Below are 26,114 nucleotides of genomic sequence, written 5' to 3'. Positions count from 1 at the left end.
TACGGCCCGGGGCTGCGTATTTTCCAGCTTGGAGCTGGCGGAGTAAATCGAGTTACATCAGCTTGGTGCTAGCTGCGGCATTTCCAGCTAGGAGTTGATAGAGTTTAACTATTACAAGGAGCCGGAGTAATTTGAGTCATTGAGCTGACGCGTTGATTCAATAGATATTGCTGTTTCCTTCAGATGTCCCGAGGCTGAGGGAGAGAATCCTGGCAGTTTTAACAATAAATTATTTGTTCAATTTAAAGAAGAAGTGTCTTGTGTCTTTATTAGTTCTATTCTGGTACATGGGAAATAAGGCTGCCTGGTTGTATATTTCAACCAAACGAATCCGGGAAATATAAATTTATTGTGACTAATTGGCATCATTACATCAGCAAGGTGACGGCAGAAAGTCGTGGAGAGCGCCCTCTACCCCACCTCGCCCGGCCGCCGCGTTACATATGCACAAAATGCCCACCGTGTACATGTCACAAAGTATGCCAATTTCGGTGAAGCGTAGTACGGAGGGTATCGAAGTTCCAGCGCCCCACTCAGTAGAGCTAGGCTTACAACATGTACAACTTCTTAAACTTGTGCCAATGGCTTTAATGGAATGTACATCATTGGCTTTTGCTGTAATTTTCAGAAATGAACTATTTGAGGGTTTAGAAACTTAGTATAATACTTCAAATATTGTTTAACTGACATGTTTGAAGTTTTGTGTTCAAAAATGCTTGAAAAACCAAAAAACCCAAAAATGTTTAAGTAGTCTGGTTCCCTGACTCCACTAAAGATAAAATGGATCAATTTATAGCTGTCAGAAAATTGTATGAAACCTGAGTGTAAGGGAACCAGTCCAGCTGGCCTACACCTTTTGAACATGTAACCAATAGTAAAACAAATTTGGACTGAAAAAAAATTGTAAATTCGGAGCAATAGTTTAAAAATAGTTAATTTTTTTCCAACGGTGGTCGGCCGACCATCGTTGGAAATGTATACAAAAATACCATTTTCTTGAAAATGACTTGACACCAGGTGCCATAATTTTACAGGATGCTTTAGACTGTCATTTACCAACATCCTAGTAAGGTATTTCGTAAAAACTTGGTACATGTATAAGTTTTATTTTTCGATGTTTGTAAATGTTGTAAAGTCGTTTTCCTAGTTCCGGATAGCAAACATCATTCAGGCTGCTTTCAGCTCAACTACTCCACGAATTCAAGTGACATTGATTAAAAAGTTTACCTTGAGTGATGGAGAGACCATGGAGAGATTTAAGCTCTTTTTATTTTGATTTTACGACGTCAAAAGTACCGATGTCACTTTTCCTAGTTCCGGATCGGTTCAATCAGTTCCGAATTGATCAAAACTGTTCCACGTGAAAAAAAAAATCATGCGAGAAAATCTATTTTTTTCAGCCAGAACCAACCAAATCAAGCATATTTTCTGATTTTTATATTTCATTTTCCAAAAATAGTTCATTCAAAAGAATTCCAGCAAATTTCAAAAATAGGAGAACGTAAATGATTTTGAAACTTTTGTCAGCAGCGCAACGGCTCGAACTCACGCACGGACCGAAAATCTTTGCCCCAGCACAGAATACGTCACACAAAATGGATTAATGCCCGTGTAGTTGGGTCGTAAGTGCACGCGCTAAAGCATACGGTCATTCGTTGGAGAATTTTCAAAAATTAAACACTTTACAACTTATTTTGATTAAACAAGCATTCGCTGGAAGAGTTTATTTATGATAGTGGATATTTTGCCGGAGGTAATGCCGGCAAACTAACGTTTACTAAAGGTTTGCCGGCGGCAATCCATATCAACAGAGGGCGCTGTACTCTTTAAGATAGGGCTGAATTATAAGATGTATTAAATTCCCACCAAAAGTTGTGTAGCACGTTTGGTGTAATGGTTAAGCGAAAGCTCTAGTGAGCGGGATGACTCGAGTTCGAATCCGATCGCTGCCATATTTTTAATTTTTTTTGTTCCCATCCCCAAAAAATAAGAATATTCTTCTTTTATTATTTTAATATGTCTCAAACATTTTATTGCAGAGTATTACATTTTCTTTTTCAGATTTGTGGCTCTGGAGGTTTTTTTTTAAAAGGGAAATAAAGTCCGAAATTATAAAATGGTCTGAATCCCATCTTGTGAATACGAGGTTACAACGATAATATTGGCATGGAGCCAGACTAAAATTTGTCACCGGAAAATGTTTAAGTACAAAAAAACAGTAACTGCGCATGTTCAGTGCATATCCGGCAAACTAACGTTTAGGCCCCCTACTAAAGGTTTGCCGTCTCCGGCAAAATATCCACTGCCTTTATTTATATACGACTGTAGTGTATGAACAAAATGTTCAAACTCACACAGTACAAGTGATATACCGGGGGGGGGGGGGGGGGGGAATTTATCGTCGATTCGCAGCTCCTGTGATTTTCTACAAACATGTCGAAGTGCGAGTCGGAAATCTGGCCAAAATTCCTCTTTGTGTATCAAGGAGCTTACATTTTCCTTTTAAAAATGCACATCGTCAGAAAAAATTTATTGGAGACTAATCCAAAAGAGGTAGGCCTAGGTTTTTATTTGAAGCTATCCGGAACTAGGAAAAATCCGGAACTAGGAAAACGACCGTATATTCCCTTTAATACCGAAAACGTCAAAGGTCAGACCCTGGAGCTACAGAGTTGCGGGTGCCCAGACAGACATTTCAAAAACGTTGAAAACAAATAGTGGGACCGAGTGAGAGTGAGAAACATTTCCAATTTCATTATTAGGTAATACTTTGAAAATGTTCTTGACTCTCCATAGACTTTGTACACAACCGCTGAAGACTGATGTGGCGTCCGGATACATTCTTTGCGTATTAAGAATTGTTTTAATTTTATAAATTACATGACAACTTACGTTCTGCTTCTCATGCTTCATGCACCGCACCCGGAACTTACTCGCGTCAATCGCGCGCGACGCACTGCCTCGCCTAGCTACGTCTTCTACAGTTGATAGAGGGCGCTACTGCTTATATCCGTGAGGCGGGCGGGGACTGCATGGGGAAGTCCCTAGTATATATTGACTGGCAATGAGGTCACTAGTGCACGTCTATGTGCGCCCGAGGAACCCTCTTCTGGTCACTCACAGACCCGAGGGGGGCATAGAGGTGCACTAGTGACCGAATTATGCCAGTCCATATGTGTTTTATAACTCGCCTAGCTCTTGTCCAAGATATAAAATAAGAAAAGAAACCTTCCAGGGTTTTATTATTGAACTGTTTTAATTCAACAATTAACTCATAAGCAATTCAACTGTAAGCAATTCAACAATTAAAGGAGCGCTTTTAATTTCCCTAGATTAATATTTGAGTTTGAGTTTTGTCAGAGGGTGCTGTTACCAGTCAAAAATAGTGCCCGAGCAGGCACTTTACTCTGGAAATTACGCACGCGCGATGTCTCGATGCGCGTCTTGTTCATACACTAACTTTTATTAGTGAATCACACGTGACCACATTTCAGCCAACCAGGATAAAGAACAAGCAAGAGGTGTGTTATAATATACATATATAGACTGGCAATGATGCGGGCACTAGTGCACGTCGAGGGACTGTGACTGACCAGAAGAGGGTCCTATTTAGGGTCCCTCACAGGCCTGATGACAACCAGTAGCCTAATTCTCTGCCCCCCCCCCCCAAAAAATCTATACCACTGAGAATGTTTGTCTCAAAAATTATAAAAGTCTGTTATCAGAGTAAATGTACTGAAAAACATGCCTGACGAGTACAAATTGAGCCGACCATTTCATTGAAAAACTGGGAAATCGATTATGTTCTTCCACTTTCCGTAATGCTGAAAACCATTTTATTACCAGTATACATGATTTACGGCAGGAACAAACAGACAAATAAAAAAATAGTAGCTCCTTAATGCAGCCAACTGGCCCATGCCTTGATGGTCGTGGGTTCAAGTCCCAACTTAGTCAGCCTCACACTGCTGTAATAAATCACTAGAGCACTAAATCCTCATTCCCTTGCCTAGAATACTTTCTGACATGTCATGGGCGTGGTCATTATTATGTGTATGACCTTGCCTCCCACGACATAATGAAATTGAATGGAATTCCTGGAGCGAGTTCTAAATGCAAGAGCAGCCGCTGCAAAGGTGCGGTTTCATTTGAATTTTGGAACAAAAAAATCAGCTGGAAAATATATCACACGTGTGCATAGTTTGAGCAAAACGTAGTGAGATACTTCATTGTGTAAGGCAAGTTAGATCTATGGTAAGGCCAAAAACAAAAGTCTCCGGTTTCTGGTATGCGCGCGCGTCGCCGTAGCCATGCGCGTCGGCAAAATGAAAAAGTTTTTTTTTCAATACAGGATGATGTCTCAAAACCGCAAAACTCACTGGTTTGACTAGAATCCTGCTGCTGCACAATTTTAACGTGTTTTTAGATGGGGTTATGATCGAGAATAAGCTTTATGTGGCCTCTCTGGACTCCCATATATTTGCACTAAGTTTAGTTGGGCACCATTTGCAGTCATCAGCCGACATTTGAAGCCAAAAAAACAAAACAAAAAAAAACAGGTAAAAAAGAAAAGAAAAAAAGCCGCGTCGCCGCACCACTTTTGGGGCAAGCTCCATACCAGAAACCAGAGATTTTTTTTTTGGCCTAACAGAGCTTTAGCATTAAAAAGTATATCTACGTGTATGGTATGTCTTTTGACTCCAGTACAGGTACCCCTTCAACAGTTTCAAAGAGTTTTAAAAGACTCTGAGAGAGGCATTTGAACACCTTGACTGTTGCGCCTGATGCTCACGCTAATAAGACACCATGGGTTCCTGCACATTGAGAACAGTTGTGTATGTTTTGCACCATACACATAATATCCCCTGCTAACCGTCCCTTGCCCAACTGCTGCACTCATGAATAGTGACAAATAGTGTTGTCTACAGTTCATTCAAGCTCTTGGAATACACTAATTACACTTTTATTATGACATTGAGGGACATAACCCAATGTATAAAAAGAGCGGTTGGAATTGTTAAATCATTTCTTTACATTCTTGTGGAAGAACCTTGTTCAATCTTCGTTAAAAGAGTTGTTTATGATGGGAAGATGGAATGGCCTGTCTGCATGACTGTATTTTCATCAGGTAATGCAATACAGCAGTCACCACTTTGAAAAAAACATCTAGCATAATAGAAGAAAGAAAGAGCTGTGTGGATGTAAGTACAACTAATTTACCCAATTGAATAATAAACTGTTGAACTTTGACAGGTCCTTCCAGGACTTACATAACATCTAGATAAAAATAAATATGCCAAAGATAAATTTCTCTTTTTGAGAATCCTGTCACTCTGCTCATCTGAAGAAAATGGCTTTTGCAACCAACATGGTGTACTGCTCAATAAAATCCGACTGTTGAATCAAAAGTCACATTTTGCAAAGCTTCATAACTTCTTCCTTGGTCTCTCACAAATACTAATGTCTTACAGCAGAGTCTGCTTAGTTCTTGGAAGTGGATGGCTCATCTTGATGCAGTCCCATGAGGACATTTCAGTTCTTGAACCTTCCTTTGATGTCTCATCATCTCAGCACATTACTCCTGTACACTTTCTCCTTTTTTAACGTTTCCATCGCTATCCAAATACCAGTTTGAGAACGATGACGCTGGAGTTTACAAATATCAACGGCACTGCAAAGAAAGATCAGATAGAGACATAAGTTATGTGAGTACCAGCCAACAGGTTTATAACTCCGGTGTCCAAAATGTTAAAATTGTGTCCAAATTCACAATAAACCTGTAATACCTTCACATGGAAAAGTTTAAAAACTGTGTCCCCGGTCTGCAGCATTACTAATGTTGCTAGCATCGTGACTTTGGGGGTGTCAGGTTTATGGCTTTTGACTAGCACCCCTTGGACTAAGACACTGACAAAATGGGAAACCACCAACATTTGGCTGGATGGCTGAGTTGGTAGAGCACCGGAACGGCAATCTTGAGGTCAGAGTTTCAAACCCTAACCCAGTCACATTGTTTGTTCAACTTAAATTGTTATAATGCACCTGGTCAGTTTCCCTTAGCAGGTTATTACAAACCGAATATCAGGGCTGAATGATAATTTTCTTTACCAGAAAATTAGAAAGAAGCTAAGATGGAAATCAAATTGACATTTTGAAAGTGTGATTCGCACCAGTGCTGTTTCCGTGGATAACTGTTTGCAGGAAAGCTGAACTCAGCCGTTACTAGTTAAAATGCGTTGTTCACATCATGGAGCTATAGCTCCATGTTCACATACAAGTTTTATTATTGATAAAGTAAAAATGTAAAAATAAAATTTTAAAAGGAGCTGGACTCAAGTATCTGTGTCAGGCCTTTTGCACATCATTACTGCTGGGCGAGTATTCACGAGTAGTTTATTCTACTGCAGTACTCGTGATTCTAATTGTTGTTATTCATCTACTCAAGTACTCGTCCTGGCGCGAGTAGGAGCAGGTACTCGCGAGCAGCAATTTAGGGTTTAGGGTTCATGGCTTCATACGTCCCCTGCAAACAGGGAATCACCCCCTCCACCTCTCCCTAGGATTCGCTTCGTCAACAACCCCCCCCCCCCCCACCCCCCCCCCCAAAAAAAACCTAAATGACTCAAAACGTTGCACATTAAGGATAACTCAGTGCTGGGAAATGTGGTTTGACTTGCATGCTATTTGCTTGTAGTTACTTCCAGTCATACTAACGTATGTCATTTACTTGACTACTCACGAGTAATTTCTTTGTGAGTACTCGAGAAGAAAATCCACTACTCGCCCAGGCCTACACATCATATTTGCACAATTCTGGCACGTTTCAGACTGCCATTGTAAATGTTCTGAACACTCATGTTCTAGCCTGATTCCTGTTATTCCACCGAATATTTCAGCAGGCACGAAATGGATTCGAATGTTACACTGGGCATGTTCATGTATGTGATGGCTCTCACCTCTCATGACAATTCTGATGGACCTAATTAAGTTGATGAGTTGTGCCTTCATTCCTGGTTCCTCACCGAACCCACCAACACTCTGATCGCCTCCCCATCCCACTGCATGAAAAAGAAAGGAAAAATTGTGCTAAAAACATATGCAATAAACCATGCTAACCTCTGTTATTTTGTACTAGGAAGCATTCTAAATCCTGAAAATATGAAACACTGTGGGTAAATGGCATCACTCCATCACGTCAAAGAGTTCGACAAGGAAGTCTGAATTTCTCCTATGACATGTATGATGGTATGAAGCCAGGTCACACAATGAGTTGAAAACTAAAAAATATCTGCGTTAATTCGAACTTAAAGGGAATATACAACACTTGCTTTTGCTATAATTCTCAGAGATGGATGGATTTAGGAGTTCCCTGACCCTACTTCAGATGAGACAGATCAATTTATAGACATCGGGGAATTATCAGGTCAGGGAACCAGACTAGCTGGTTTGCACCCGTTCACAGATGTGTACCAGTTGCAAACAAAATGTGGACTAATTAGATTTAGTAATAAAATAGGGGGTTGTATTAGAAAAAAACCCACTTTTTCCAACAATGGTCAGCTGAGCATCGTTGGAAATTTATACAAAATTCCAATATTTAATCTTTAAAATGAAATTACACCAATGCCACGATTTCACAGGATGCTTGTGACTATTATTCACTTACAGTCAACAAAGGTATTTCATAATAATTTGATAGTTTTTTTGTTTGCAAATGATGTATATTGCCTTTAACGGAAAGAATTCCATACAAGGCCACCACTTAAATTTGACATCAAAAGGGAAAGAATTCCATATATGGACGTCACTTGACACCCTGTGTACAAACCCTATCCGGTTTGTTAGTGTGATGTCCAGCACTTTCTGCAAGTTTAAACCTGCGCGCACGCAAGTTTAAACTTGCGCGTGCATTAATTTCCTTGCTACAAATTGCGCACGCAAGTTTAAACTTGTGCACTGCATAGATTTTCCCCACGCATACAAAGCCGCTAAACTATATTTTTTTCCGGGTAAACTCATGCAGATATGTAATATTATTTTTAAAGCAGATTTTTTCTCCAATTAAAGGGAATGTACAGCATTTGCTTTTGCTGCAATTTTATGAAATAAACGGATTTGGAGGATTAGTATGTTATATAAAATATTGTTAAACTGACTTGTTTCATGTTTTGGGCTTGTAGATGCTGGAAAAACCAAGAAATCCTATCATGTTCTTGTAGTCTGGTTCCCTGACCCCACTTAAGATGAAACGAAGCAATTAATACACTTTGGGAAATGTAAGGTCAGAGAATCGGTCTAGCAGGCTTGTACCCCTTCACAGGTGTGTGATCATTTGCAAAGAAAAGTCAGAATAACTAAACATGAAAAATTAAGAACAGTTTTTGAAAAAAGCCAGTTTTATCCAACGCTGGTCGGCCGACCAACATTGGAAAAATACAGTTTTTCTTGAAAATGTCAGCACACCAGGAGCAACGATTTTAAAGGATGCTTTAGACCGTCATTCTCTAACAATTGAGTAAGCTATTTCGTGATATTTTGATCATCTCGTTTTTTGATGTTTGCAAATGTTGTAGTTTTCCTTTAATAGCATCACTGACCTTCGGGAGACAATGCTTTAATGCCTTTTTTTGAAACATTTTATAAACAGTATTATGCTAATGACGTTGACTGTGTAGAGGATCAGAGATACATGTAAGGGGTGGTAATGCGAACAGTTTATGCACTTTGCATCATGATGTGTATTATTGTTTATGGCTCATTAGGATTTTTGTTTAATAAACAACATTTTATTCATTAAGTCGAATTAATAAATTAAATTAATTAATTAAATCACTTATAAATTTATTTACTTTTTAAAATAATTACCATTTTATATGCATAGCATTTTTAAGTTAAAGCATGTTAACATTAAGTTGGGTCTGTTGTGCCCATTCTTGAAAATCACGCAATCTTAAGAATGTGCGCGCATTCTTAAGAATGAGCGCCCATTCTTAAGAACGAGCACGCGTTCTTAAGAATGAGTGCTCATTCTTAAGATTGGGTGGGAATATCACGTGCACAACTTATGAATTTTGGCCAATCTTAACAAACATTGCACGACATAATTATGTTAAATGAAATGTAGGGCCTATAGCGGTTAAAAGGGAAACAATTTATATAAAGAGGAAAGAAAATGTTCTATGCCTCTGTACTCTTATCACTACAATAATTTGAATCAAATTAAACCTGTTATTATTGCTTTTTTCTGCCCACTATGGGAAGTTTTGTAATAACGGAGGACTGGGAACTAGTCTGGGAAGTGCTTTGTTTAGGCTAGACAAGTTACAAGTCCCTGTATGTATCATATGCATGCCACGAAAAAAAAACGATGTCCAGAAGCTGCCAAAATTGCTCTTTTGACTAGATAGAATCCAGCTCTGCGACGTAATGGTGGGGTGTGAAATTGTGGCAATTTAAATGGGAAATAGCATTAGCACTATGGGATGTCGCATTATTCATTCTCATTCTTCACATTCTTCATTCTTACGTCCCCCCCCCCCCCCCCCGCTTTTATTATCCCAAAAATCAGAATTCTTTCCACTAGTATTATTATGTCTCTTATTTTTTCCCGGTTCCCCCCCCCCCCCCCATATCAATACGCCTATACTTATCATATCCACTTTACTTTTCAGCGCCTTGCGTTGCAACAGTATAATTATTGAGAATCAGTGAACGAGGATGCAGCTAGACTTGCCAAGCGTAGCCGGTGCTCGGCATCGACAAGACCGTTATCTACTCCTAGAGTCAGAAGCCCGCAAAATTGTTGTCAACACAAAACACTAATTAAGTACAAAAACGTCCATTCCAAATAAGCTATTTCCCACAGAACCGCTGCACAGTTTGCCCCTAAACTCCGTACAATACCTCATGACATACTCACGTTATGTGCACCCAACAAACATCGGTTGATTCTGTCTGTTTTTAGGCCAAAATGATGAAAAATATGCCCTTTCTGCACTGAGCCAACCTAACACTTGAAGCGAGCACGCGCGCTGATATATCGCAGTCATTTTCGGGTTCGATCGCTCGGAGCGCGCCGCGGGGGGTATGGTGTAGGAGCGGATTGATAGTATGCGCATGCGTACAAGTGCAAGTACGTACCCCCCGCGGCGCGCTCCGAGCGATCGAACCCGAAAATGACTGCGATATCAGCGCGCGTGCTCGCTTTAAGTGTTAGGTTGGCTCAGTGCGGAAAGGGCATATTTTTCATCATTTTGGCCTAAAACAGACAGAATCCACCGCTGTTTGTTGGGTGCACATAACGTGAGTATGTCATGAGGTATTGTACGGAGTTTAGGGGCAAACTGTGCAGCGGTTCTGTGGGAAATAGCTTATTTGGAATGGACGTTTTTGTACTTAATTAGTGTTTTGTGTTGACAACAATTTTGCGGGCTTCTGACTCTATGAGGCTCCACTACGTGGAGCCTCATAGTTCTAGGAGTAACCGTTATCTTGTCGCGCATTCTTAAGAATGTGCGCTCAATCTGGAAGAGTTAATTTTTTGCGAAGATTGTGCAAGGATCCAGTTGCACATTCTTAAGAATGTGCATGCACATTCTTAAGAATGCGTGATTTTCAAGAATGGGCACAACAGCTCCAAGTTACTCGGACTAGGCCATGCTGGCAATACTCGTAAAAATAGTATGACTATAGCTGGAGTTACCCAGCCCTGAGTTTTATCATTGGGTTGTCTATTAGGGCTGGAGCGCATTTTTCTCAAAACTTGTAGTATTTGCAAAAAAAATTTGAAAAATGTTCAATTTTGTCCCCATTACACACTAATTGCAACTGCAACTCACCCCAAACTTGCCTGGAATAACCATTACACAGGTCCTTGAAGTAAAAAACGATCCACGATGAAGATTCAGCCTCCAATTGCAGTGAAAACAGGAGGAATAACCGCTAACTTGACAACCTTGCTGGATTGGCCAGGACCGCTATTGGTTTGTGCACAAAAAAAATTGTGTACAATGAATGGCGGTCGATTACCATGCACGTACAGCTCGCTGGTACTAGGCGTTTTTGCGGTCGGTGCATGACGTGACGCGGAAGCGTAATACCCGATGACTGTTTCATGCATTAATAAGAGGTTCACTCGCATCACAGTGCGGTACTGGAACGGCAGTAACACTGCACTATGAATGCACGATAGCCGGCCAACTCGACGGTTGCCGTTCCAGTACCGCACTGTGATGCGAGTGAACCTCTTATTAATGCATGAAACAGTCATCGGGTATTACGCTTCCGCGTCACGTCATGCACCGACCGCAAAAACGCCTAGTACCAGCGAGCTGTACGTGCATGGTAATCGACCGCCATTCATTGTACACAATTTTTTTTGTGCACAAACCAATAGCGGTCCTGGCCAATCCAGCAAGGTTGTCAAGTTAGCGGTTATTCCTCCTGTTTTCACTGCAATTGGAGGCTGAATCTTCATCGTGGATCGTTTTTTACTTCAAGGACCTGTGTAATGGTTATTCCAGGCAAGTTTGGGGTGAGTTGCAGTTGCAATTAGTGTGTAATGGGGACAAAATTGAACATTTTTCAAATTTTTTTTGCAAATACTACAAGTTTTGAGAAAAATGCGCTCCAGCCCTAATAGACAACCCAATGATAAAACTCAGGGCTGGGTAACTCCAGCTAGTATGACTATGAGTATGACTCAATCACTCAGTACACTGCTCACCTTTGCTTAAAAACCTTTCCTCGTTAAGCACAGCTACTGCATTTATGCAAAGAAGAGCAGCTTCAATTAGGGAGTACAGTCCAAATGCCATTATAATGATTAAGAATGGTTTTGGAAAACAGCTACAAAACACCAAATACTAGTACAAATATACAAGGCCAAAAGAAAACGTACTCGTACGTACTGTACACCAGTCGAAGTATACGAGTAAAATAGTCAGATCCCTTACTTGTTTTTTTGTGTACTCATTATTTTACGTATACGAAGACTGGGTGCTTAGATTTTTTTGACGTGGCAGATTTTAACAGTAGAGGGCGCAGTATATATTGAAATACCTTTACATTGTATTGTTATTCACATCAGTGATACAATTAGAACATTAAGAAATTACATTTATTTATAAATGAAAACATCTACATTTTGTTCATTATCACACAGAAAACGTCAGACATGGACAAATTCACATATGTACATACACCAATGTAGCAGTAGTAAAAACGAAGAAGGGGGGGGGGGGGACCTAGGACTCAGGCGTAGGAAAAGGGGGAAACCCTGAACGGGCCTGGCAAGGTAAAAAGGGAAAATTCCACCATCTGGAGGGGCCGGGACAAAGCTATAAAAATGGCAATGTGGGAGGAACATGTATTACGACAGTGATTCAGGGATACATGTTCAGTGTATAGGGACCTCGAATGTGATTGTCATATTGAGTTCTTTTTTCCCCTTAAATTTAATGGTGGGCTCAAACAGCATTCGTGTGTGCCATTTTTGTCAGCAAATTATATTCTTTGATAGACTGGAGGCTCCCTAGGTTGGCTCGTATTTGAGCATCTCCGGGCAAGGTGTTGCTTGCAGTTGCAGGCAGTCGAAGGACTTTGCTGCCAAGTCATTAATGTCTTCAATTTACGAATTATGAATTTACGGTAAAGTATTGACGTCCAGGCGGACACTGTCAACAGGACTGGGAACTTTGCATTTTGTGTTTTGCAGAGCGCGGATGACATGATCTGCAGTTTGCCAAATGCTGCGGATGCTGCATGCACTGAGCTACCAATTAGCTCGTCAGCGCAGAATAAGTCGTGGGCATTATTATTGTTCTGGTTTTGGTTTACTGCTAGTCTTAATCTGCGGATAGGTTGAAGAGTTTTCCAGGCGGGTTTGTATATTTATATGAATTAAGATGCCCTCTGCAAACGCACAGATCTCATGTACTACTACTGTGAGGTAATTAAGTGTGACGAAAGGTGCACGTACGAACTCAGCCTTGTTCTTGTTCACTCCTACTAGGATAACTCTCAGAGCAGCTATCATTCATTTTTTCATGAAATTGTCTAATGCAAGTGATATGTTACTAGGCGGACATCCATATCAGAGAAGCAGACTCGCCAGAGACATTCGCGATTGCACCGTGTCGAATGTCTTGGTGAAATCGATGAACACAAATTATATGTTTTTTTTGGCATGTCTATCATGGTGCTACGGTTGCTGTTAACCCACTGTGACTCTGGTAATATTTCTTTCACCACCGAACGGTTGCACCTAAATTTCCGGCAACTTACAAAAGATAGAGAAATCCCGCACTTATGCCTGCATCCTTTTTCGTTTATAAACTGGAATGACGTATAGGCCTAGGCCTACTGTGGCATTTTTGAAATCCTGCGATATGACACTTTCTGTTACCTCCGCATTTCTGCAGGTATAAATGCCGTCATTGCCTTCAGCTTTAATACCATTGGCCAGGGTGTTTAGGTTTTTGTAAACCTATTCAGGGGTGATGTCATCCGAAGCTTAAGTTGGATTGGCCGTTACTCAGGAAGGAGTCGTTCAGGTCGGAAGTGAGGTTTGGTTCGGCAAGCCGCAACTGACCCTGCAATCTTTTTGTTTCATGATCTATGATTTTTATTTGTGAGCTTGTATCGTCTTTCCATCCTCAGCCAAGACAGGGCAGTTCTGGGAGCATGGACCGCCCATACACAGTTTTCAAGGCATGGAAAAAAGCCGAGTGTATCTCTTCGGCTTTGGCCGCCCACCTTCTATTTCTCACAATAATTGTTGAAGAAAAGTTTTAATAGTTCCGTGTGTAAAGATTCAGACTCTGGTATATTTAAGCATGCTTTTTTTCTGAATTAAAGCGTTTATCCCCATATCATTCCCCCTCCTGTAAAGTTGTCGTTGAGAAAGTCATCAGTGTCAATGACACTGATGCTTGGTTCTCCATCAGCGATCTCCTCAGGACAGACCGAGCACCACTCCTGGTCATGCATGGTCTAAACGTCACGCAGGAGAAGCACGCTTAGGTAGCTGATCCCCATGCCCAGCTTGTACTAAGAGTCGACAAGCTCCTTGCTGCATGTAAGTCATCCTGCGAAGGGTGACGATGGCAATGATGGCGGATGTGGCGGGTCGCTATTATGACGTACTGTGTGATGAGAGAGGTGAGAGAGTGTGCTTGGGGATAAATATTTACCCTTCTCTTCCCGCGCAAAACAGATATCTGCTGCACCATGACAAGCGAGAGTTCCTCCTCCTCTTCTAGCTCTGGGACGAGTTTGATTGAATTGATGACAACTCTGAGCAGCTCAGCCACATTGAGCACCCGCTCGCTGCTACGCAGACACCGATAGAGGACAATGCTGCTTCGACAAGAAACCCCCTCCCCCAGATGTGTCATAGATAAGATCACTCTGGTTCCTCCGAGGGTGGGAGTGGAAGCCGATCTTGCCCTCAAACTCCCGAGTCAGGATGTCTTTGATATATGACTTGACCCCGGATGTTGGGAAGACAACCGAGAAAGGATAGAGCTGTAGTCTCGGAGGAGGTATCTGCAGGGACCTTAGCTCATGTTCCTCAAAGATTACTTTTCCAATATAGCCAAAGAAGATGGTCTGAACCTTATAGAGAGTGACATTGAGCATGCTTGGGAGTTTGTCATCTTCACTTATTTTCTGATAGCTACACATTATGACATTTGAGGTGATGTCTGACCTCAAGCGCGTAGGGCTGATCAGCTGCAGGATCGATCAGACAGTTGATTCTGTCTCGCATGATCTGATCTTCCATGGCCACTCTGTCTCTTGAAAGCTAGCCATGCATGCATGATCGTGCGAAATCAGGATTTGCTTTGATTCTGCGTGCTTTGCTGAATCCGTCTTGCAGCACCATTAACATTTTGTTTCATGATGTATCGCCCCTAGACACAATTGCAGCAATTTGGCAACTGGAGCCGCAGCTGGGGAACAGAACTAGACAACATACATAGACGAAGACTGAGATTGGCATTCATCAACCTGTTGTTTTTCTTGTCTTTTGTTGGCCTGTTCAAGTTTCTTGGTATTTCATAAGGTCAACCTACATGCATCACATGCATCACGGACAATATTGAAATGGTCAGTTGCGTGGACATCTCCAAACTTGTCCAGACCTCTCCATTACAGGGCCTTTTTCTTGCAGGATTTTCCAACCTCTCATTTGAGGTCATGGAATCGGTGGCCTTGTCGCAAAGCCTACCACACTGGAGGACACATTGACAGTGGACATTTGTCATAAGGTACATGCAAGATATTCACATCACAAACCACCAAAACCACAGCATCATTACAGTGCGCGTACCAATCCCAGGAAACAATAACAGTAAGAAGAATCAGAGTTGTTTGTGATATAAAATATATGAAAAGAGAATAATTTGGTTCCAACATATTTATATGTAGTGATGATGATGATGATGATGACGACGATTATGATGATTGCCGTAGTCAGTGGGGACATAACCTATAGAACAAATCAGATCGTTGTGCTAAACAAGTCATACAAAATCCAGCCGATATGGCCCTTGATCCCAATAGGACCTCACTCCTTATGCTGGATGGGCCCAGGACCTTCTTAAATTGCATCAGCGCAACGATTTTGCCAAAATAATGTGTTCATTCATGATCCTAGGTGCTCCTGTTCAAAAGTTATGTTTTTGCTCTATCGAATGGCGGCCATCTTAGATTTCTGGGTCAAAATGATGTCACAGCGTCAAACTGATGCCGGAATCGGAATCCTCATTGTCGACTTACCTGCAAAAGTGTATTTTTTACATGATTCTAGGTGCTCTGGTTCAAAAGCTAATTTTTCAAGATGGCGCCGGCGGCCATCTTCGATTTGGCCCCCTAGCGAAAAATGCCGGGATTTTCGAGAGGTACCTGGGGGCTAATTTCTTTATAAATGGTCCACAGAAGTCAAATAAATCGTCAAACCATCCTAGCCAGAGAATGGTCACAGAACTTCTGTTTTGGACCTGTAAATCACATGGAGTTTTGGCTGGTAACCTGCTTTTATAAGCCAGACTATTTTTGTGCTTAGCAAATTTTTGTGCTCAGCAGCGCCGTGAAATTGGCCCCGGATTCGGCAGGGTGCGCTGTGATGATTTTCTCGATCCCGCAATGCATTGCGATCGACGCACGGGGCTCTCTGCACGCACGATCGATGCTATTAACCGACAGCTAGCATTAACGTGAAATTACTACTCTGTGAAACACGGACTCATTGGTAGTACATGTATTGCGCATTCCTATTATAATTAGACATGATGGGTGCGTTCGAGCGTGCTACTCGTGTTAACACGAGTATACTCCTGAGCGCCCGAACGGCAGGAGTACGACCCGCGGGTCAGCAAGAGTATACTCTCCATCATACCGGGAGTATACTCCTGCACCGAGAGTAATGCGCACGCAACATTTTCCTGCACTTGGGAGTAGGAAGAGTAACACGCTCGAACGTACCCGATAACTATTAGGAGAGGGAGGGATGGGTCACGTGAGAGGGTTTGACCACTAATATATAAAACACTTCAATTTCTTTTTTGAACGCATAACAGCCATTCCATGTAAGGGCCATCACCAAACTCAAAAATTGAAGTGAAAGGAATACATTTTTGTCAGTTATATTTGATAAGAGGTATATTGAAACCATCTAAATCTCAAAAGATTTTTTAAAATAAATCATTTCATTTAAAGTTTCAGCCTCCTGAACATGGATGAATTTTGTGGGCAAAACAGAGGGTCAGGGGTATAAATCACAAACTGAGGAAGTAATTGAAGCTCATTCATAAGATTGTGCTTTATCTGCATACATTTGGTAGCTATTCCAGTCTATTTGATAAAACATTGAGAATTTTTCTAAATGTCTTCAGTATTTTCCTACTATTTCATAGTGAAAACACCCTCAAAAATATGTCACGCGAGTCACAAAATAGGACTTTTTCAGATTACTTAATAACTAGAGAGGGATTCAGCTAGTGTTTGATATTTGTAAATGAAATAGTGGTGGTCTATCAATAAAAGTATGAATATTCTTATTTGCTCTACATTCCTTGTAGAAAAAACTATCTCAAGAATGTCACGCGAGTCACACATGATGTATGTCACGCGAGTCACAAGCCAGGAATGTTTCATTTACATGTAATACAAAGAAACAATGCCATATTAAATTATAGAATTGGAATTAAGTCTTCAAAAGCATTAGTTATGTAACAACAAATTGAATCAGTTTTTTACAAATGTATATACTGTATACATTCCTATACAACTGCATCATTAATTGCAGCTCTTACCTTTTAAGGAAACTGTGACTCTACATGACCAAGAAATACAACTGTTTTCCTGAAATAATCACCCGTGGATTGATGACATCACTTCGTAACTTAAATTCCGAAACATTTTTTTGTCTCCATGTCATTGTTAAAAAGGGAAAATACAACATTTGCAAACATCAAAAATAAAAATACCAAATCCTTTTGAAATACCTCGCTGGTATACTGTCAATTGCAAGAAAAGTGGTATTTTTGTATCAATTTCCAACGCTGGTCGGCCGACCAGCGTTGGAAAAAACTGGCTTTTTTCAAATGCTGGCCCCAATTGACCATCGCACTTGTTTGCAATCGATTACACACCTATGAACGGGTACAAGCCAGCTAGACTGGTTCCCTGACCTTACAATTCCCCAATGTATGTAAACTGCTCTGTTTCTTCTTATATGGAGTCAGGGAACCAGACTACAGGAAAATGATTGTTTTTCTTGGTTTTTATAGCATTTTCGAACCCAAAACCTCAAAGAAGTCAGTGTAACTATATTTGCTATATATTTCCAACCCCCCAATTCCATCCATTTCTGAAAATTACAGCAAAAGCAAATGATGTATATTCCCTTTAAGGATATTGTGTTTAAACCAGATTTCCACCCCCAACATTTGCCAAAGTAAAGGGATAAATAGCAGTTTTCACACTCTTTCATAAGGTATTCACAGGTAAATCATTTTTATTAATAAATTATGATTTGATTTGTTATACTAAAGTTACAGTTATAATGTGAAAGTGAAAAGCTACTGTGTCACGCGAGTCACGCATTTGTGTCACGCGAGTCACATTTTCTTCAAGCCATTTCTTACAACAAGGGATATTTGGCACAAAACAACTTATGCATGTATTGGGTGAGGGTTTAAGTTCTAAGTTCAGTAAGAATAATTTTTAGAACACGGGTAGATCCATAGGAAAAGCTATTTGAATCATCAAGGGATGTCAAAAATCCCTTTTTCTATCCTGTCACGCGAGTCACGTCAAAGAAACTGTGATACATGAAAAAATAGTTTTTTTAAAGTAATCATATAAAAACTAAACCATAAATTCACAATGTCCTGACTCAAATACATGCTAATTTGAGTTGAATAAATGCCAGGTTAACAACAGTAAGGCATTAAAACTTTACATTTTGTTCAAATGTCACGCGATTCACCATGGAATGGCTGATAATATTATTTATTTAAAATAATGAATGTTTACTCTGATGTCAAAAGGAGGGTATATTTATGTTAAATTCCATGTGAGTATCAAATCCTTCAATTTATTGTTTTTGGGAGTTCCTTTTAATCGAAACTGCTTTATACCGATAAAGTATTTGGACTCATAGGTTTCAAGTGTTATGTCTATACCTGCACTATTATTCTCCATTTCCGCTAGGCTAATCATTGATTCTATTTGCTATATTTCCTATTTACTAGTTGAGGAAACCTGCATTGGTGTTTATGCTTGTGATTTTCTTAAAAATTGGTTTAATTGGTCAACCTCGTCCTCGTGTTGTCGCCAGTACCCGACCACTACTACTGGCTTTGTTGCACAACGAAAGTATCGATCGGGATAACAAACGACTTGTGAAAGTTATAGAAAAGTGCAAAACAACCATCCAACCTGCACTATTACACTAAAACTGATGAAATTTGAAGCAAAATTAAAAAGAAAATGAAATCACCAAATAGATCTTCTAAATAAAAGCTTATTGCTTGTTATTACGGTGACCCTAACCATTCAGGATACTGGAGCAAGGTATCCTCCCATGCAGGCAGTGGCGCAACTGGGGGGGGGGGGGACTCGGGGCTTGAGCCTCCCAAGAGGTTGTCAATATCTTTTTGGGGGGTCAATTTTGTTTTTAGTCCCACGATTTGACCGTGGTGATATGTAGGCTATGTGGCTTATTTTCGAGTAGTATAATAGGGGTGTAAATGCTACCACCAACGTCAAAATAGTCCCCCACCCCATTTTTGTTTGCGGCCATAAATTTTGGCCAACATTTTTGGAAAAAATTCAAACTTCTAATAAGAAATTTGACAAACAAAGTGTGAGCCCTCCCCCCAGCCAAATCCTGGGTGCGCCACTGCATGCAGGGTTTACTATTGAGATCAGGTGGGTGAGACTGACCATGGGAAGGTGGGTAGATTTGGGTACGTTCCAAATGATTGATTACATATTCTGTACCTCACTTTCGGCTTCATGTTTCAGCTTTATTATTTAATGTCTACGACTCGATGTTTTCAGGCACAGAAAACATACACCACATTTTCAAGACTCAAAGGGAACTAATTAACCTACTGGAAACGTTCAGGCACACCTGTCATCTCGCCGGTACCTTCAAAAAAATCCTCACAATCTTTAAAAAAATTGCTCGTAAACCAGGTACACGTGCTTCATTGAGTTAAACGTGGATAATTATTGTTTAGCAATGATTAACCATTCGAGTGGATGGGTTACAGTTATAAATATGTCGTTGGGATTATGTGACCATTCAATCATTTAGCCACGCCCACACCTGAATTCTATAAGAACACGGCGATTTGTGCAAATTGAGCACATCGACTATCGATCTCCACAAGTCACACATTTCCTCCCGCCAATCGAGATTTAAAGATGAAGCTGCTTGCTCTCTTCACGTGTGTAGCTTTCCTGTACGGTTTCTCCGCGGAGACACCTGACTGGGATAACAGCGCTACCGACGATTCACAGGAAGAACCCGCCACGGCCATCGAATCCAATGACTTGGACATCGATGACGATGATAACTCACCTGCCATCATAGCTGTGGGTGAGTGGGACGAACAAGCCGCCCTGAACTGGGCAGGTCAGACAGACGATAACTGGGATGAGGCACACACCTTGGCTTGGTTGAGTGACGAACCGACACAAGTCAGCAATGGTAAGTGGGACCTTGAATAGGCGTTAAGGCGGAGTCGAAGGTCAATGGTTTTGTATCGCTGGCATAAGGTGTATGAACTTCTTATTGATTAAAAAAAATGGTAATTATAAAGCGCACGTATTCACTATTAATGGTGCTCAAGGCGCTACATTATCATTACCCTGCTCATTTATCCCAATGGGACATTCCAAGATACCATCTCAGCTCCCTGGGGGAGTATACATGCTGCAATTTCGGCGCAAAGCAGTTAAAATCAATCGCAATAACAATCTCTGCCCTCACAGGTACCCATTTACTCCTGGGTGAAGAGTAGCAATGAGTGACAAAGTGCCTTACCCAAGGGCACACGCACCATTACCCCAGGCTGGACTCGAACCCACAACCTGCAGAATTACCGGCAGACCAAAAACTCAATGCTCCAGACCATCAGGCCACGGCACCCCACAATATAACTGTGGCATGGCGTTTAACAGTGAAATTACACCCTTACGTATTATTTGACAAGTTCTGAAGCTTCCCAAAGCGGGGATGTTTGTCCATATTTCATACCACGGGATCGCCGCCACTGAAATTAAATCAATGGCGAGTACGATGAGTTCAAAACCACTGGAAACTCTCTCTTGCCTTGTCGGACAAAATAATGAATCTTTCTTTGTAACGGTCCAGAGCTCCGACGACTCATAGGTCCGACGCCTTGTTTGTCCGACGTCGGATTTATGAGGCGTTGGACTAATGAGGCGAAGGAGCTATGAGGCGGAATATATTCCGATGCCTCATAAATCCGACGCCTCATAATTCCGAAATTTCGGACTTAGGAAGCGTCGGAGCTATGAGGCGTCAGACTTACGATACAGTCCTCTTTAATTAGCCTAAAAGCCAACGTGGTTGCGTCTACACAAATTCATCTGGCTACTATTAGAGAATTCGCAGCTCGATTACTCTCGTAGTCGAAGGGTCCATGCGATGAATTTGTCTTAGGAACACATTTTGCGCAACTTTCTAAAACTAATTGACATTTCCTTTTGTAAACTGTATTGAAAAGTGTCTCATATGGCAACTTTTGGTGTTGAAATAGCTGTAACAATGAGGTTTCTGCCTGAAATGACATCACACATTAATGCAAGGGCCATTAAAGTATTCGTCCGCCTGAACCAGACGTCGTTGTGGTAAACCCAACTGGCACTCACCTTGTCAGGCCAAATGTTCTAAGGGCGCCAGATTGCTTGCGACCCGCATGCATTGGTTCACGAAAAGAAGCCGATTGGGGCTCCATTATTGCTGTCTGTTTCCATCACATGGTTTATTTTGCGTTTCAAAGGTTTTTTAATGGCAGGTCAGTCTCCCATATCAGCATTCTTGTTATGTAGTGGGATGTATAATATCGGCTTCATTTTCCCCGCAGCATTGGACTCAGGTGTGAATGCTGTGAAAAAGGGCTTACTCACCTGCTCTTGTTCCCGTGCCAGACGAGATTGCAGGTGCTGCTTTAGACTCAGAATCTCGAACAAAAGATTCAATGGTAATTATTCCCGCTCAATAACAGTAAACCTCGCAGTCAACAAGCTTAAGAACGTTAAAAGCCAACAAGCCTATTTGTAATTATGTTGTGCTGAGACAACTTGGCTGATCTGTCTGTGGTCCATGATCGGTTTGTGGCTTCGGTTTATTTTCTTCACATTTAATTGAACCGCTTGTTTAGAACACTACGGAAGACGGATAGTGCCACTCAATGAGTGTTAATATATTTTTTTTGGTGCGTGTGAAAATATTTTTTTTGTACAGCGTCCGCCACTTATTATCTGGCGGCCGCCAGATAATAAGTGGCAGCCGCTGTACCAAAAAATATTTTTACACGTACAAGGAAATATATTCACACTTTTTTTATGTGGCGGCCGCCACTTATTATAAGTGTGAATATTTTTTTTGTACGTGTGAAAATATTTTTTTTTGTACAGCGGCTGCCACTTATTATCTGGCGGCCGCCAGATAATAAGTAGCGGCCGCCAGATAATAAGTGGCGGCCGCTGTACAAAAAAATATTTTCACACGCACCAAAAAAGAAATATTCACACTCATTGAGTGGCACTATCCGTCTTACGTAGAACACTGCCTAACCTAGTTAAAATTATATCGGACATGCACTTAAATTGCCCTTTACTCACCAGGGCTCTCGCAACATTCATTTGGCCCAGACACAGGCCGGTAAATACCGTCATGTTTGACCTGCCTTTGAAGACGAGAAGAGAATGTATTTCGCGTTCCTACCAGTTGCTTTAAATTTAGATGTCGAATAACATTATTTTCTCCGTTGTAATCTCAGCCTGTTTGGTGGCGTATTACAGTGGTGGACACGTAGGAGTAAAGGCGACACTGAATTCCAGAACTATCATCAACAGATACTGTGCAGGTAAGAATGACACAAACCACATGGAGGTGCCAAAGCTATTTTCATTTCAGCTTTGTAACCAAAGGTTGTCACAGCTGAAATCTTTGTGACCAAATCCGTATTTTTTTTTCTGCAATCACGTACAATCAGGTACAATAGTCACTTAACTGGAAACGCACTTGTAAAACATATCACATGACTTTGGGGTAGTTTAAATTCAAAGATAAGTTTGCAAGAGCGGTTGGTTACATGCGATTTTAAAAAATTGGAGTGAGGATGACCACGCCCGATTCTTCATGAAAAGCTTTGGGGCTTTCCTTGTTAGTCTCTAGTTCCTGAAAACATGAACTTTCTATTCTTTCTAACATTGTGCTGGATGATATAGCTTTATATTGAGTTTTGCCCATCACTAAGTATACAGTGTTTTTCAAATACATCGGTGAAGGGCAAAACTTTCTACCCATTGTGTTCCAGTATAAAATTAAGTATTCAGAATTAAGTCACTCTTATATTAAATGAATCCCCGATGATCTATTTTTAGGGACATGTACGAAATTGAAGGCATGCCGACGATTCCTCGGGAAGAGGGTCTGCGTAGGTCTGACCGGCATCAGTCGCCAATCCCACGCCGTCTCTGCAAACGCCAGGTTCTGGGTGCGGGGCGTCGTTTGCATGAGGTCCCGAAGAATCACTATTCCCTTCTAGATCGACTATGTCAGGCCGCTGATGCTTTGCAACATACTACAAGAAGTAAATTAGCATGATTATAAAATGTATTAAAACAATTAAAAAGGTGTCAGAAATTTTACACGAAATTCACATGTGATTGCCACTCACTATGGTAAAGCCATGTCGCGACCTTGTTCCCAATCTTTTTTTTTTTTCTGAACGCTAGCGAAATTCCGAATGCATGGCACACATTGATTTTTTATAATACCTTGCAAAGACAAAACGCCCACCCCAAATCTTATAGGAAGTGAAATTCTGGCAAAGTGGATAAAGTCAATATCCTCTGAACAATGAAGTATGGCGTTTAATCTGACCAAGTACACACATACGAGGTCACTTTTGTGGATGGGATTTTCCAGATTTTTTTTTTATTTGCGGAGTGAACCCTTTTCTACTCAAAGAATAAAAAAATTATATTCTGAAAAAAAAATGATGTTCGATATGTCAGTTGATATGAAAATGACCTGCCGTTTATCAACAAAAAGCATTTACGTATTCTCTCAATCTCTCTTTACGTAATCTCAGTTGGTTCAAGTTAGTCAACCCTCGGTCTATTTTGTGTCGAATTTGTATCAAAATTGTTCGCAAGATTTCCGTGGCAAGTTTTATCCTGGTGATGATACAATATCCGAATGAATTGGAAGGTTTGATAGAATAAGTTTGGCATTGCAGGAAGAACGTTGGGGAAAATTAAAGTGCGCCACGATGCATGAATGAGAATATTAGACTTGGCCAGGGGCGGATCCAGGAATTTTAGCAGGGGGGGGGGGTTTCATGAGCAAAAAAATCTGAAAATGTACACAGGTTTTTTTCTCCGGACACTTGGCCTCCTTAAAATCAAAATTTGATTGTTTTTTAGTAGTATAGTCTCAATGCCGATATGTACTAGTGGATCATGTCACACAATTAGCATTTTCCAATCAGATTGTACTGAAGTAAATAATTGTGTTAGTTTTAATTTATCATCAGCGGTAATGTTAATTAAATATTGGAACATGAGTTTCATATGACAGCATTGAATAGTTTGGTGTCTTTTGTTTTGTTTATTTTGTCATTCATTTAGTTGGTCTGTATTTTAACTCTTTTGTATCAAAACGTTTAGTTTTCCAGTCGTCAATTTTAATTCTGGCTTGGCTGCATGCCGGCTGTAGTCTGGTAAAACATTTGAATAGCGCAACTAAACGGCTGAAAGCGATTTTAAGAAGCTTTGAAAAAAATGCTCAGGCAACCTTTTGGCAGTGTAGGATCACCACAGTTAGTTTATGGAACTTTTCAACTATCAAACAGTGAGAAAAAAACAACTAAATTTGAAAAATGCGAGCAAAACGTTCTACCCCTAATTTACTTTTAGCACTGCTTTATATGCTTTTTGCCTCGGATGATCGGTTAACTTTATTTTCAATTTTTGTTTTGCCATTTTCAAGGGTATTTTGGCGCCTCATGCTAATGCGATTTTCATATTCATGAGCAAAAGCGTGATGTCATTTCAGGCAAAAACCTCAATGTTACAGTAAATTCAGCACCAATAGTTGCCAGAATTTGTCATCGACTTTGCAAGGTTTGAAACGGCCGTTAAGACTGATTCATTATTCTTTTATTCCAGTTTAGAGATGTGTGCATGATGGGAAGTTTTCGGATAGCATTTGCGCACATTGTCTAACTGTGGTCTTGAACAGCTGCAGCCAGATGCAAAATACATAGGTCATAGGCCACTTCCTTCACAAGATTCTGTGAAGCTCATCAGTGTATACCAGCGTCCTGTTTGCAGGGCGGGGGGTACGAGCGAAGTGCTGGAACTCAACTAGCGCCATGGGGGCGCCCTACAGCCGGGAAGGGTGCATACAGGCTGCTCATGCATGTTCGGGCCTAATACCTACATGAGAGATGATTTTCTCCCCATTTTTTTTGGGTGGGGGATAAAAGTTAGGGATACTTCTCTTGCCGTAAAAATAGTTTAGGGAAAAATAGCAAAATCTCGGCTATATTAAAGGGTGCAGACCTGTAAATAGGCCCAAAATTGCCTACGCGGGCCAAATCAGGATTTGTATGCCCTCAATTGTTTTGCTATTAGAACTGTTGCAACTGGAAAGTTTGTAAAAAGAAGAGAGGAAGCCGTGCACTGGCCCGAGATCTCGTATTTCTGTGAAATTCGGATGAAATTAGGCCCTAAATTTGCTGTATTGGAGATTGGAGCGCAAGCATCATTTTTCAAAATGGCGATGGGCCTCAGGACTACTTTAAGGGTTGATTATCTTTGGATGGAAAATTCTCCCAAAAGTAATCCGTTACGCACTTAAAACTTGAACAGAACATGAAAGATGATGAAATAAGCTTTTATTTGATGTGTATCTCAAACATCTTGGGGAGTTGTGAGTATTTTTATATATTTTGGGAAGTGCGCGTAATTATCACTGAGGTATCTGGCAGTCTATATTGACCGGTCTTTAACCATATATAGCGCGGCTACTGTTTTTGTTAGCGGCAGACCATTGATCATCGGACACTATCGTCACGCCTTGACCAAGGCTATATTGTGAGAATGGCTCTATGGTTTCTCAAAGTGGTTGTACGGCTTTCAGCGCATCATCACTAGTACATTACATTTGTTTTACACATGTTGAGTGGAGAGGCACGCCAGATCAGTTTACATGGATCTGGGAGTAATGCTCAGCTCACATGCAGAGCAATCGCTTCGCTGCCATCGGCGTTGATCCCGGAACGGCCAACTGGGTGCTAGACTTATAGCAGGTCGGCAGCTGAGGCATGTACCTG

The 26,114-nt window shown here is 40.9% G+C and overlaps 3 protein-coding genes across 5 annotated transcripts in view; 1 reads left to right on the top strand and 2 right to left on the bottom strand.

Annotated features, from left to right (window-relative positions):
* The window catches only part of LOC119738093 (semaphorin-1A-like), a 52,837-nt gene extending 49,855 nt beyond the window's left edge, over nucleotides 1–2,982 (bottom strand). For all 3 annotated transcript variants that reach the window (XM_038212827.1, XM_038212835.1, XM_038212844.1), the window contains exon 1: nucleotides 2,893–2,982. The gene's annotated coding sequence lies outside the window, so the exon portion shown is untranslated. The remainder of the gene's footprint in view (nucleotides 1–2,892) is intronic.
* Nucleotides 2,983–4,698: 1,716 nt separating this feature from the next.
* LOC119738082 (immediate early response 3-interacting protein 1-like) lies at nucleotides 4,699–11,940 on the bottom strand. The gene is made up of 3 exons (XM_038212820.1): nucleotides 11,726–11,940; nucleotides 6,957–7,058; nucleotides 4,699–5,671 (listed from the first exon to the last, which is right to left on the bottom strand). Exons 1-3 carry the CDS (start codon nucleotides 11,814–11,816, stop codon nucleotides 5,616–5,618), a joined length of 249 nt encoding a protein of 82 aa, XP_038068748.1. The 5' UTR covers nucleotides 11,817–11,940; the 3' UTR covers nucleotides 4,699–5,615.
* Nucleotides 11,941–19,259: 7,319 nt separating this feature from the next.
* LOC119738076 lies at nucleotides 19,260–24,361 on the top strand. Its single transcript, XM_038212806.1, has 4 exons — nucleotides 19,260–20,227; nucleotides 21,630–21,746; nucleotides 22,548–22,634; nucleotides 23,155–24,361. The coding sequence occupies exons 1-4, from the start codon at nucleotides 19,942–19,944 to the stop codon at nucleotides 23,316–23,318; spliced, it is 654 nt and encodes a 217-aa protein (XP_038068734.1). The 5' UTR covers nucleotides 19,260–19,941; the 3' UTR covers nucleotides 23,319–24,361.
* The last annotated feature ends 1,753 nt before the right edge of the window (nucleotides 24,362–26,114 follow it).

Source organism: Patiria miniata, unplaced genomic scaffold, assembly GCF_015706575.1.
Source record: "Patiria miniata isolate m_02_andy unplaced genomic scaffold, ASM1570657v1 HiC_scaffold_10, whole genome shotgun sequence".
NCBI classification, from domain to species: Eukaryota; Metazoa; Echinodermata; class Asteroidea; order Valvatida; family Asterinidae; genus Patiria; species Patiria miniata.
Note: the sequence above shows the minus strand (reverse complement) of the source record. Positions and strands in the feature narration are given on the sequence as shown.